This window comes from Bos mutus, chromosome 15, assembly GCF_027580195.1.
Source record: "Bos mutus isolate GX-2022 chromosome 15, NWIPB_WYAK_1.1, whole genome shotgun sequence".
NCBI classification, from domain to species: domain Eukaryota; kingdom Metazoa; phylum Chordata; class Mammalia; order Artiodactyla; family Bovidae; genus Bos; species Bos mutus.
The window spans coordinates 1551187-1565640 of NC_091631.1; the positions used below are offsets into that span (position 1 = coordinate 1551187).

At 55.4% G+C, this 14454-nt stretch overlaps 1 protein-coding gene across 1 annotated transcript in view; it reads right to left on the reverse strand.

Annotated features, from left to right (window-relative positions):
• Positions 1-14454, reverse strand: part of DTX4 (deltex E3 ubiquitin ligase 4) — a 43246-nt gene that overhangs the window by 16772 nt on the left and 12020 nt on the right. Inside the window, 5 exon segments of the mRNA XM_070383273.1 lie at positions 708-869; positions 4573-4725; positions 5921-5982; positions 8117-8278; positions 8897-8958. Coding sequence (XP_070239374.1) covers positions 708-869; positions 4573-4725; positions 5921-5982; positions 8117-8278; positions 8897-8958 — 601 coding nt within the window.

The following is a 14454-nucleotide window of genomic DNA, read 5'->3' on the forward strand; positions in this document are numbered from 1 at the left end:
TTGAAGCTGAGACTCCAATACTTTGGCCACCTGATGCAAAGGGCCGACTCATTTGAAAAGACCCTGATGCTGGGAAAGATTGAAGGCAGGAGGAGAAGGGGACGACAGAGGATGAGATGGTTGGATGGCGTCACTGACTCAATGGACACGAGTTTGAGTAAACTCTGGGGGTTGGTGATGGGCAGGGAGGCCTGGTGTGCTGCGGTTCATGGGGTCACGAAGAGTCAGACACAACTGAGCGACTGAACAACAGCAACAACTGAATCACTTTGTTGTACACCTGACACTAACACAAGATGGGAAATCAACTGCACACCAATCATTTTTTTTTAAAGTCTGTGTTTTTTGTTCTCTTTTAAAATTTTACATTGGTGTGTGTGTGCTGAGTCACCTCAGTCATGTCCGACTCTTTCTCCAGGCAAGGATACTGGAGTGGGGTGCCGTGCCTTCTTCCAGAGCACCTTCCCAACCCAGGGCTCAAACTGGGGTCTCCTTTGGCTCCTACATTACAGGCAGATTCTTTACTGCTGAGCCCCAGGGAATAGCTGATCAACCATGTGGTGTGAGTTTCAGGTGTACAGGAAGTTGGGTTAGACATGAACACATTTTTCCTTGGTTACAGCAGCCTAAGTGGCCTAAAGACAAACACGGACCTGCAAACATTTAAATATGAAGTCATAAAAGCCAATGGCCAAGGGCGGGCTGACCTGGATGCCGGGGGGGATGCTGTAGATGATCCGGATGGTTCTGCAGTCCGGGTGGCCAGGCAGGGAGTGGGGAATGACGTGGTACTCCATCTTCCCTGGAGGCTGGGTGCCTGTCTTCACCCCGTAAATGGTCTTACAGGTCGGACACTGCAAACTCCCATCCTGAAGAGACAAGGCCCGAACTTCCAGTGTGGGAAACAGGTTTGGTCAGGACCACCCCACCCAATCTCAAAAGGTACCAGAGATAAAGGGCTGGTGTGTTAGTCACTCTGTCATGTCCAACTCTTTGTGACCCCAGGGACAGTAGCCTGCCAGGCTCCTCTGTCCATGGGATTCTCCAGGCAAGAAGACGAGTGGGTTGCCATGCCCTTCTCCAGGGGATCTTCCCAATCCAGGGATGGAACCCAGGTTTCCTGCATTGCAGGCAGATTCTTCACTGTCTGAGTCACCAGGGAAGCCCCAAGAAGTTGGGGTCAGGGGCAAAATGCACCCACGCCAGTACTAGATCTTAGCTGCTCCCCTGCCTGCTATCAGGGCTACTGAACGCTGAAGTTTTCTCCAGAGCAACAGGAGGAACACTCCAATCCAGCACTGGGCTCCATGCTTGGGGACATATATGAAAGACCTCATCCTTAAGAGGGAGAAGGAAATGGCAACCCACTCCAGTGTTCTTGCCTGGAGAATCTCCTGGACAGGGGAGCCTAGTGGGCTGCTGTCCATGGGGTCGCACAGAGTTGGACACTACTCAAGCGACTTAGCATGCATTGGAGAAGGAAATGGCAACCCACTCCAGTATTCTTGCCTGGAGAATCCTAGGGACGGAGGAGCCTGGTGGGCTGCCGTCTATGGGGTTGCACAGAGTCGGACATGACTGAAGCAACTTAGCAGCAGTAGCATCATCCTTAAGAAGGGGGCCAGGATTTACCCTGTTCATCAGGGCTCTGGGGGGCTTCCCAGGTGACTGAGCAACTAACACTTCCACTTTCAGAGTTCTGTTGGGGCAATGGCGGGGGGACTCTGGATTCAATGAGGTGAGGAGTCCTGGTTTCACAGCAGGACCTCATGAAGTGCCGTCTTGGGGTAGAGCCTGGACAGTAAACCCTATTCCCAGGCTTGAAAACAGACAGGGGGTGAGGAGGAGCCTGTGAGTGGGCAGAGAGTGACGTGTGTACAAAGTGCTGTCACGCAGCTGGGACCAGAGCTCTCCAGGACATCCGGGTCTCCTCGGGGAAGACTGGAACTCACTGCGGGGCTATTTAAGGACACTTTAACCCCAACTCCACTCATTTAAAGAAACAGCTTGCATTCAGCTTGTGTTCGTGTGATCAAAGGGTGGGAAGCCAAGGTCAGGGTTCCACTCTCTGCTCTGGTCTTAACTTGCTGCATGACCTTGGATGAATCACCCCATTTCTCTCTGGGCCCTTCTCACCCCTTTTAAAGAAAATAAAAAAGGCATACTTCAAAGTGTAAGTGCGAAAGAGGATAAAAGATCATGTCCGCACCCTTTTTGAAGCACCATGGAAATAAACGAAAGGTACGAGATTATTCTTACATGCGGTTATCAAAAGGAGAGCGAAGGTGCTGAGAAACCCCTTTAAATCCGAAATAACCCCTTCAAAGGCTGAGTCCTACTGAAAGTTTTTATTGTAGTGTCAGGAAACTGAGCAGGGAATCCAGACACACAGCATCCATCAATAACTGAGCTCTCTGAGACACAGAAAGATCCCGACATTGGCACTTTGGGAATTTCAACCATAGGACTACATTAGGATGAAGAAAAAAAAATTGTCATAGTACAGAGGTGTCAATTTGAATAAAAAGGGTTGAAAGTGTTAGTCGCTCAGTCACGCTGGACTCCTTGTGACCCTACAGACAGCAGCCTGCCAGGCTCCTCTGTCCATAGAGGGTTCTCCAGGCAAGGATACTGGTGTGGGTAGCCTTTCCCTTCTCCAGGGAATCTTCCCGACCCAGGGATCGAACCCAGGTCTACCTGCATTGCAGGCAGATTCTTTACCGTCTGAGCCACCAGGGGAGCCCCTTTCCCTTTTTCTTCTCACTTTCATCATGTTAGGAAGTAGGGATTGTTCTATTTCCATTTTCCAGATGGGAAATGAAATCTCAGAGAGATTGAAAATCTTGCTGCCCGCAGTCCTTTGGCTCCTCAGCCAGGGTTTGCACTTGGGTAGGCTGCCTTTACTCTTTTCCTCAAGCAGGATAAGGACAGGGCAGCCCCTGAAGGCCAGACATACTTTTGGATGAATAAGTGGTGGGAGGATATCACAAAAATCCCAGACTCTGATGCAATCCCAGCTGGGCCTGGAGAAATGAGAATTCGGAATCCCATAGATGGGGTCAAGGTGACCCAGGCCTGGGACAGAACATGAGAAAAGCCAAGGGCTTTAGGCGCTGGTGGCTCAGATGGTAATGTGTCTGCTTACAATGCGGGAGACCCGGGTTCAATCCCTGGGTTGGGGAGATCTCCTGGAGAAGGAAATGGCAATCCACTCCAGTATTCTTGCCTGGAAAATCCCATGGATGGAGGAACCTGGTAGGCTACAGTCCATGGGGTCGCAAAGAGTTGCACACGACTGAGTGACTTCACTTTCATTTTAGGCGCTGTGTGGAGAGACTTATCATCTGAGGGCACATCCAGGTTCCTGGAAGCCAGCTCTGATGGGGGACCGCCACTCCACTATCACTGGTGGGTAAGACAGGGTCACACAGCCCTCCTTTCCAACAGTTGACCTTAAGGGCCTTCCAGCCAAGATCACACAGCCCTCCTTTCCAACAGTTGACCTTAAGGGCCTTCCAGCCAAGATCACACAGCCCTCCTTTCCAACAGTTGACCTTAAGGGCCTTCCAGCCAAGATCACACAGCCCTCCTTTCCAACAGTTGACCTTAAGGGCCTTCCAGCCAAGATCACACAGCCCTCCTTTCCAACAGTTGACCTTAAGGGCCTTCCAGCCGTCCTTTGACAAAACCTTTAGTGCTTTTGAAAGGACAATGAAAGGCGCCCAAAGAACATGAATGTGACTGAGAAGCACAAGGCCTGGGAGAAGGAAGGGTCACTGGGGAGTCCTGTGCCAGCACGATGGACACTCACCATGGGCCGGTCACTGTAGAAAACTCCCTTCCAAACCCTCAGGGACAGACGTCTACACCTCTCAGACCACCACACAGTGTAGACACTGGGAGGAGTTGGGTTGGTGGTTGTTGTTTAGCCATTCAGTCCTGTCCAACTCTTTTGTGACCTCGTGGACTGTAGCCCACCAGGCTCCTCTGTCCATGGGATTATCCCAGTAAGAATACTAGAGTGGGCTGCTATTATCCTTCTCCAGGGGATATTCCTGACCCAGGGATGGAACTTGAGTCTCCTGCATTGGCAGGTGGGTTCCTTCCCACTGAGCCACCAGGGAAGCTCTGGGAAGGTAGGCAGCATAGCCCAAAAGGGAGGTGCAGACAGATTTTGCCAACATAGTAATTTTGGGGAAAACTGATGAGGCTGAGAACAACCAAGATCATCACTCCTGCTCCTCTGGGCTGCCCCTGCTCACACGCTCAGTCGCTTCAGTCGTGTCTGACTCTTTGTGACCCTGAGGCCCTTAGCCCGGCAGACTCCCCTGTCCATGGGACTCTCCAGGCAAGAATACTGGAGTGGTTGCCATGCCCTCCTCCAGGGATCTTCCCCACCCAGGGATTAAGCCCGCGTCTTCTGCATTGCAGGTGGATTCTTCACCGTTGAGCCACCAGGGAAGCCTGGGGGTGCCTCTAAGACCCCCCAAAGCACCTGGGTGCCACTCCAAAAAGGCCTCCAGGCTTGGGTGCTGCCTGGGAGGTGGTGGCACCCCCTGAGCTGGCACCCACCTTGTTGCCATTGTTGTACATGGCCACCAAGCAATAGACGTGGTAGACGTGGCCACACCGGGACAGCTTGCCCACCAGGTCCGGCTTGACTGTGGGCTGGGGGCCCTTGTAGCCGGACGGGGCCGTGAGGCGCTCCATGCAGATGGTGCAGTCCTGGGGGCGGAAAGGGGCAGAGGAGAAAGACCATCAGTTCCCACTCAGCCTGGGAGGCCACAGCACCTCCACGGTCTTCCAGCATGATCTCAGCTGCCAAGCGGGCTGCTGCTGCTGCTCCTCCAGAAAGCCCACAAACAGGGGAACACGCGCCACTGGGAATCTAGACAGAATTCTGTCTTCTTTGGCACAGCAGAGTAACTCTTGAACTAATTCCTGATGCTGATACATGTTAATTTAGGCTGCCAAACAGAATGATAGCCCCTCCTTGGGGGCTGTGACTATCCCTCCGTGGGATCCCTCAGAGGTCTGTGCGGGAAACCAACACTTGCTGATTTGACCCACTGACCATTTACTTATTTAAGTGGACATTTGTAAAGGAACTGTATTTGAAGTGCCCTGGAGAGGCTGCAGCATGTTTCAACATTTGGGGCTGGGTAATTCTTTGCTGAGGGCTTCCCTGGTGGTCCGGTGGTTAACAGTCCACCTGCTCACGAAGGGGACACGGGTTTGATCCCTGGTCCGGAAAGATTCCATACGCTGCAGGGCAACTAAGCCCACACACGGCAACCACCGAAGCCCTGTGTTCCAGAGCCCCTGGTCTAGAACAAAGGAGGAGGCGGCAGAGAAGAGACGTCAGATAGATTGCATGGCCAACTCAGTGGACATGACTCTGAGCAAGCTCCGGGAGACAGTGGAGGACAGGGGAGCCTGGCAGGCTCCAGTCCACATGGCCGCAAAGAGTCAGGCGTGACTCAGCGACTGAACAAAAACAGTTCTTCGCTGCGGGTGCTGTCCCGGGCCCTCCTGAGCAAGGTGGTGGGTTTAGCAGCATCTTTGGCCTTGGCCTGCTGGATGCCACCAGCGTCTCCTCTTCCCTCCAGTTCTGTAAAATCGCCTCTGGTTGAGAATCTCTGATCACCATCAAGCCCATTTTTAAGTCGGTTCCCATAGCTTATCACACCACTTTGCTTAAATTCACGGTAAGACAGTTGAGCACCAGTCAGCAGTTTGCTGAACAGGCAGGTGTGAGAAGTTAAGCCACAGCTGTGGCCCAAAACATCCACTCCAACCAGCTCTGAGTTGGTCGGGACCCAGAAAGCAGTGCCAGCTGCCTCCTGCAGAAATCTGGCCGGGGAGATGACTGGGGGTGGGGAGGGTGAATCCCCCCACCCCCCGCCAGCCCTGGACTCACCTCGTCTGGCGGATGCCGGACTTTCTGCAGATACTTCTTCAGCACTTCTTCTGGGGTTTTCCCTGTGGGGACAGGATGATCAGGGGGCCACCAAGACAAGCTGGACATGCCAGAGAGGAGGGCGTTGTCAGCCAGGCTCAGAGCTTTCAGAAAAGACAAGGAACCACTGCGCAGTTGGATTTAAGGATGCAAAGGGGACACGGAGTGGATGCGGGAGCCAGGTGGTCTGAGGAGGGGCGTGTTTATGTTCGCCTCATCTCCTGCCATCACCTCCCCGACACTGGCCTGCCTAATCGCAACAAGCCCACTTTTTCACTGGCACGGGCCAGCAGGCTTCCCTTCCCCAACGTCAAAGAGCCTGGACCTGCCCAAAGGCTGCACCGGGCTAACAGTAACGAAAACTCTCTGTAAACAGTTTCACGTCTTAAGACATTGGGCCAGTTTACGGCATTCCTTTCCCAATGTGCTAAGGACTGTCTTGATCTGTAACGTGGCATCAAAGCGCCATTATTTTTACGGGAAACCGGGACTTGACGACCGCAGCTTTCTGCCAGCCTTCCTCCTGTCGACAGTGCAGTCGCTGCCCAGCAGTAGGGAGAGGATGATGCGTCCTGGCAGGGGCAGTGACTCTGGGATTTGGGGGGAGGGGAGCCAGGCCCCTAGGAGGCAGCCTGGACTAAAAGCAGGGGTTGGCAGGAGACAGCCTTGCCATGGGGCAGGGAGGAATAAAGGGCTGGAGCCTCCTTGGCGACTCCCTGACCTTCTCTGAGCTTCTGTTTCTCGCCTAGACAGTGGGCAAGAACAACAGCACCTGCCCAGAGGGGCGCTTGGACAATTAAACGACATACAATTAAATGGACCTAGAGCCCTGTGGCACTTAGCCTGCTAAGAGTCAGGCAAGTGCTATTAATAATAACAGGAAGAATGGGAAAGCGCAAAATCCCATCATTTCCTATGAGACCGCCAGGAAGACAAGCGAGTTCATTCAAGCAGAGAAGCATCGATAGACTGGAAAAGTAGGACAAGCGTTTCACCAAGTGGAGCCTCCAGCGTCCAAAAGCTGTGGCGCAGGCCCTCCCTCCCCGCTGGCCTGCTCGCCCTCCCTCCCCGCTGCCCTGCTCGCCCTCCCTCCCCGCTGCCCTGCTCGCCCTCCCTCCCCGCTGGCCTGCTTGCCCTCCCTCCCCGCTGGCCTGCTCGCCCTCCCTTCCTGCTGGCCTGTTCCTCTAACAAGAATTAAGCTTCTGTCGACTGAGAGCCTCTTGCTTGCTGAGATAAGTTATAACATGCTTACGATCCCACTGAAACCTCACCAGTTTGCAAGGGGAGGGCTTAGGGCTGACGGTCGAATCATTTAGAAATTGATACTAGAGACCAGGGGTTTCCCAGGTGGTGTCAGTGGTTAAGAATTTGCCTGCCAAAGCAGGAGATGCAGGCTCAATCCCTGGGTCGGGAAGATCCCCTGGAGGAGGAAATGGCAACCCACTCCAGGATTCCTGCCTGGGAAATCCCCTGGACAGAGGAACCTGGCGGGCTCCAGTCCAGGGGGCCACAAAGAGTTGGACATGACTTAGCCACTACACACATACACACACACACACACCCCAGAGCTAGAGAGAGCAGCTGTAGAGGTCAGGCTGGGTCCTTGGGGCCCAGGTAGGCACAGGTATATTGACCTCTTAGCTGCGGGACTGTGAGGAGGGGATGAGCTCTTGAAGGAGGGTCAAGCAGCCAGAGCTTCTGGAGTATCCCAAGGGACACGAGAAGTGACTTCCACTGCCTTCCAGGACACACCTGCTGGGTACTGGTTGTGTGTATTGTAAAGGGGAGAGAACTGAGGCAGCCTGGGGTCTCGTGACTTGCAGGGCACAAAGTTGGGATCTGAATCCAGGCTGTTCGGGTTCCCATGCTGAGGTGCTCCATCTCTCTAGTGTATATTCTCTGTGTCACACGCTGTATCTTCATGTGTCTGTATTGTTGCCCTGAATTTCTCTGTTTCTCAAAGGGTCTCCATCAGATCCAAACCTATCCACTTTGGTGTAATCCTCAGAGTGGGGATTAGTTAGCCCATTTAGCAGATGCAGAAACCGAGGCACAGAAGGCACGGGTGTGATCCTCAGTGGTGGAGACAGAGCTGGGCTGGGAGCCAATCTGTGACCACCCCCGCCCCAGGACTCCTTTGGACAAGGAGGCTGATACCTTTCTTGGCTTGCTTCTTGGTGGTCTTGCGGCTTGTGTTGGAAACCCCGGGGATGGATTTTATTTCGCTCTTGCTGACGGGGGGTGGGTGAAGGACCAGCTTTGGTGGCCGGGTGAGACACACAGGCAGCCCTGCTGCGCTCATGAGGATCCCAGTGATTCCTGGAAGACAAGGGCACCAGGGAGGAGGGCGGAGGGTCAGCCCCCAGCCCGCTCCACACTCCCCTCCCAGTAACCCGCTCGCCCCTTCTCCACACAGATCCTCCCAGAAACACGTCCATCCCCCCTTCTCCACAGTGAGCTTTGCGTTTTGCAATCACTTCGCCCAAACTGTTCCTGCCCTTCCCGTCCACCCCCTCAGGCCCTCGTCTGTCTCAGTCACCACCAGGATTCTCTCTTTTTACAAGCGTCCATGACACCTGTTGCTTTTGCTCTTCTTGTTTTTAACTTCTTTTTATTTGTTCTTAAACTTTTCATTTCGTGTTGGGGTACAGCGGATGAACAATGTGGTGACAGTCTCAGGGGAACTACATTTCCATGCGTCCATCCCGCTATAAACTGCCCTCCCGCCCAGGCTGACATGACACTGAGCTGAGTCTGCTGTGCCCTGCAGTAGGTCCTTGTTACTTGTCGGTTTATCATGGACCAGCACGGACCGTGCAGGCCACGGGGTCGCAAAGGACACGCCTGAGCGACTTTCACCGCACTCAGTGCTTGCGCGTCCATCCCAAAGGCCCTCCTAGCCTCTCCCTTTTGTCCCTTCGGCCGGGGCTTCCTTACCTGCCAGCGCAGGGTTGACAGGGCTGGACCCACTCAGGTTCTTCACGGGGACAGTGGGGACCCTGCAGAAGCACAGAGCAGACACATCACGCTTTCGACAAGCGGGAAAAGGGCCACAGTGCTGGGAGCCCCAGAGCGTCAGGGGTTCCCCTGTTACAGGAGCCACTTGCTCCTCCTAAAGCCGCAGTCAGCCCACAGCCAGAGCTGAGCCCTTCAAACCCCAGCAGAGCACATTACAGCTCCACTCAGAACCTCACAGCCCCGAACGGACCAGGGCTCCCTCAGGTTCCGCGAGGCCTGTCCCGCCCTGTAGAGCCACCGAACAGCCCGCCCGAGCACCCCCCACCAGCTCCCTGGTCTCCCTGGTCTGCCCCGAGTCACTCATCTCCTCCCGTGATGTCGCTGTCCCTCCTGCAGGCCGGGCACACCCCAGCCTCAGGGCCTTTGCACCTGCGGTTCCCTCTGCCTGAAGTGTTTTTCCACCTGACCCCTGCTTGGCTCCCTGCTACAGATCCTTCAGTACGGGCTCCGACGTGCCCTACTCAGCGATGTCCCTGAGGCCATCTCATTTAACACGGCTACCCACCCCTCCACCCAACCCTGAGATGCCAAGTCCTCTTCCTTGGTCCTTTTTGCTTTTTGCCCACACTGGTCGACCTGCAGGATCTTAGTTCCCTGACCAGGGATTGAACCTGGGATCCCGGCAGTGAAGTCCTAACCACCGGGCCACCAGGGAAGTCCCACTTATGGTCTTTTGAAATAAATTGTTACTTTTTATCTCCCCTCTCGAAATCTACGCTCTATCAGGACAAATATTGCTGTCTGTTTCATTCAGAGCCTGACACTTCATGAATATGGCATTTCATGAGTATCAGTGGAAGCAATGAAATGAAAAAAAAAAAAAAAGAAGCGAGTTCAAACCCACAGGGTATAGTCACCTCAGAAGCTTCTGCAAGGGAGAGCCCCTTGCCTGAATCAGAAGTTCCAGCTGCACTTGGAGGAGCTTCTGCTGAGAGGTGGGCAGAGGGCACCCACCCCCGGCCCAACAGGCGGAAACCATCACCTCTTTACCCAGAGAAACACAGACAAGTAGGCAGAGTCTCCTTCCTTGTCCTTCTCTCCAGCAACTCGAGCCAGGCTGGAGACAAGCCTGGAGACAGCCCCGCTGCCCAGGAAAGTTGGGGCCTCCCACGGGGCTGAGGACAAAATTACGGGGTGCATGGGGCTTGGTCTTGCGCCATCCCCTGCTACCCAGGCCTCTGCAGCTGGGCTTGGGGTGGGGGACGTGGGCTGGAGATCCTGATGGCCTGGGTCACAGACTACTCCAGGGGCCAGACTGCCAGAGAAGCCAGCAGTTCTGCTCTGGGGGGGCGAGAGGGGGTGCTGGGAAAGCAGGGGGGAGGGGAAAGAGCATTTTGCTGGCTTACTTTTCATTCATGTGCTTCGATGCCCATCCCGATAGAGACCCCCTTGGTGCTGGACACTCTCCCAGATGCTGGGGACACAGCGGTGGCCCACACAGCCTTTCATCTGCATGCTGAAATCACTAACGAGTCCAGCCTGCTTGATCCCAGACACCATTCTGAATGCTCAGAATAGACACATCCATCCAACCCTTCCAACCACCTATGCGAGAGATGTGATTGTCATGAACTCCGTTTTCATAGGCAGGGGCGCTGGGGCGCAGAGATGGGAAGCTAGCTTCAGGGAAGCCACACAGCCAAGGGTTTGAAGCCAGCCCATCTGGCTCTGGAGCCCATGGTCTCAGCCACTCAGCATGCTCCTGGGTCTGTGCGGTTCTTATCACACCCCCGTGCTGCAGACAGAAAGCGTGAAGCTGCGAGCCTAAGGAATAAGTCCACCCTGAGAGGCGAGGCCAGAACGGCATCTGCAGGCTGAGCTGGGCGCTAGTGCGTCTGAACCCCACGCGCCGGGAGGATGGGCGCGCCCTCCGCCACACGGAGTCCTCTGGGGTCTCTGTCTCCTCCCGGGGATGGTGACCGTGCACCAGGCTTGTGAGGGGATGTGAGAATAACAGACGCGGGAGTGTTTGTGTCTCCACAGGCCACCGAAGGCCACTTGTCCTCAGAAACCCGCTTCAAGATAAATCAAATCCTGATTGGGGCCGGGGGAGGGGAAGCTGAATTCAACACGAAAGAAAATCATCAAGGGGACTTTCCTGGAGGTCCAGTGGCTAAGACCCCCAGCTCCCAGTGAAGGGGGCCTGGGTTCGATCCCTGGTCCGGGAACTAGACCCCACGTGCTACAAATGAATATTCCACACGCTGCAGCAAGAAGATGCTGAGGGCTGCAGCCACCAGTGCAGCCAAATAAACACTAAAGAAAAAAAAAAGTGAAGAAGAAAGTCAGCAAGAAAAAGAGGAACAGACTGGATTCCGGACTCTGTAACCTGCCCACAGGGCCAGGCGTGGCACAGCAGGTGGGAATCAGAAAAACCAGGTTTAAGACCCAACCCCGCCAGGATCACGCACGTGTGCTAAGTCACTTCAGGCGTGTCAGGCTCTCTGCAACCCCATGGACTGCAGCCCTCCAGGCTCCTCTGTCCACGGGATTCTCCACGCAAGAATCCCGGAGTGGGTTGCCATGCCCTCCTCCAGGGGATCCTCCCTACCCAGGGATCAAACCCGTGACTCTCACGTCTCCTGCATTGGCAGGCGGGTTCTTTACCTCTAGCGCCACCTGGGAAGCCCACCGGTCACAACGTCCATCAACTTTATTGAGCCTCCATTTCCTTATCTGTAAAACTGTGGAAGTCTTAGGTAGGAGGCTGCATACTAAAAAGCAGAGACATTACTTTGCCAACAAAGGTCCGTCTAGTCAAGGCTATGGTTTTTCCAGTGGTCACGTATGGATGTGAGAGTTGGACTATAAAGAAAGCTGAGTGCCAAAGAATTGATGCTTTTGAACTGTGGTGTTGGAGAAGACTCTTGAGAGTCCCTTGGACTGCAAGGAGATCCAACCAGTCCATTCTGAAGGAGATCAGTCCTGGGTGTTCATTGGAAGGACTGATGCTGAAGCTGAAACTCCAATACTCTGGCCACCTGATGCAAAGAGTTGACTCATTGGAAAAGACCCTGATGCTGGGAGGGATTGGGGGCAGGAGGAGAAGGGGATGACAGAGGATGAGATGGTTGGATGGCATCACCAATTCAATGGACATGGGTTTGGGTGAACTCCGGGAGTTGGTGATGGACAGGGAGGCCTGGTGTGCTGCGATTCACGGGGTCGGACTGATCGCCTGAACTAAACTGAACTGAGACGCTGCAGGGAGAGACTTCCTGATGATTCTCCACTCCAGAATCTGACGACCCAACCTTGGGGGCAGTCTCCCTGCTGGGTTCCACACCGGGTCTGGTTCCCCTCCAGCCTCTCCAGGAGGTGCGGGAGGGCCTGCTCCCTGGATGCCCACTGTGGGGGGGCAGGCACGGCCCAGCCCTGCACCTGCCTACCCCCCTCACCACCTTTGAGGCCCCCACTCAGGCTGATAAGGAGCTGCAATCTGCAGGACAAAAGCCACCTTTGTTCCCACAAACTGGACCAGCAGGTTTACCTGGTCTGGTGAAGGAGGAAATAGTCCAATCTCCCCAGAGGGCTCGCCCAGGGTGGCCTGAGAACTGGGGGCTGGGAGGAGGGTCTGGAGAGACAGGGAGGGTGTGCCCCCCACTGCTGGCAGAGAATGCTGGCAGATGGGTGGGCGTCCCCACCACTGCCTGATGGCAGGAGAGGTGGAAGGGCTTGTCGGCAGCCCTGGACGCCTGCAGCAGGGCTGGGGAGGGGGACGTGCTTATGAAATGCAGAAGGGCCCAGGGGAAGGGCCCGCCAGGGGGTCGGGAGGCCTGGCGTCTAGGCTGACCCCGCGGGGCCTTTCTGAGAACCGCGCAGTCTCTCTGCCATCCTTGGCCACGTCTGCGTTACCGCGGCAGTACACAGGGCGCCCCAAATCTCAGTCCCTGGGAGGAATGCGGATCTGGGTCGCATCTTCTGTAAACAGCCCAGCCCTGTGCGAATCTGGGTGATCGTTTACATTCTTGTTTCCCAAGGGTAAGAGGAAGCGGGCTCCAGAGAAAGCCTTTTCCTGCTTGGTGGTGGTTTAGTCACTCAGTCGGTTGGACTCTGTGACCCCAGGGGCTGCAGCCCGCCAGGCCCCGCATTCTCCAGGCAAGAATTCTGGAGTAGGTTGCCATTTCCTCCTTCAGAGGATCTTCCCGACCCAGGGCTCGAACCCAGGTCACTTGCAGGGCAGGCAGACTCTTTACCAGCAGAGCCACCAGGGAAGCCCTTTTCCCCTGCTTGCCTAATGTCCCAGTTTTCTCAGATTCTTGAGGGGGTCAAGGGAAGCATCAGGCTGAGTGCTGGGCAGACTGTGGAGCTGCAAACACCCGATCGCCCTCCAGCGGTGTTCCTGGTGGAGGTGAAAACCCGGGAGAGTGGCCTTCAGGGTCCACACCAGTCACACCCCGCTGGGGCCCCTGGGTTACAGGCGCCTGAGCCCTCTGTCTGGAAATCAGCAGGCCAGACAAAGGGTGGTGAGCATTCATCCACCTCCTCCAGGAGCCGGCTCAGCCAAGGCTGCGGGACCCGACCCCTGTCAGCCAGTGGGCAGACCCTCCGGCCTGCTTGCTCTGGGTGTGCATTTTAATTTCAGTCTCAGAGAATACAAAACGGAGAGAGGAGTGGCAGGGTGGCGGGGAAGGAGGCGTTGGTGAGGGGAGAGCCCCTCTGCAGACGCCACGGGAGAGGCAGTGTTTGTTCAGGGGGTTCTGAGCCAGCCCAGGGGTGGTCAGCAGAACCGTGTTCTTGTCTCTCCAGCCACCGAGGTCTCGCTGGAGATGGAGCCGCCTGCGTCCAGAAAAGAGGGGCGACTCCCGCCCTCGGGGGCACAGCCCCCTTCTTTAGAAACCGCCCCGCTTGTGTCTCTGAATAATTCACAGGGTCTTTTGTTCCCCCCAGACCCTTCTCTCCAGGGCACCTCTCCCACCCTGCCGGGTCTTCCTCTTTTCCGGGGGAAGTTGCTGGGAGAGGTCATGGGCAGAGAGGGGAGGGGCCGGCCGCTGGATGACAGCAGGGCGATGGCAGAGGCAGACAAAGGGAATCAACGGGCTCATTAAGCGGCCGTGGGGGTGAGGGAGGTGGGGAGAGGCTGAGAGGAGAGAGCTGGGAGACGGAGAGCTCTGTGGAGGGGGCCTCCCCTGTCGGGGAGACAGCACAGGAAAACCAGCTCCTTTCTATAGCCCTTTTCAAACTGAACTGCCCAGAACTCCGCCCTCCTGGGTCCCTCAGATTCCATCTGCCCTGCTGACACTACAGCAGAGAGATAAAAGCTGAGATTTACAGCGATCTGGGCTTCCTTACCCTCAGTTATGGCAAGGAGGTCACTTGGCTTTTGCCTGCTGCTACTGCTGCTAAGTCGCTTCAGTCGTGTCTGACTCTGTTCGACCCCAGAGACGGCAGCCCACCAGGCTCCCCGTCCCTGGGATTCTCCAGGCAAGAACACTGGAGTGGGTTGCCATTTCCTTCTCCAATGCATGAAAGTGAAA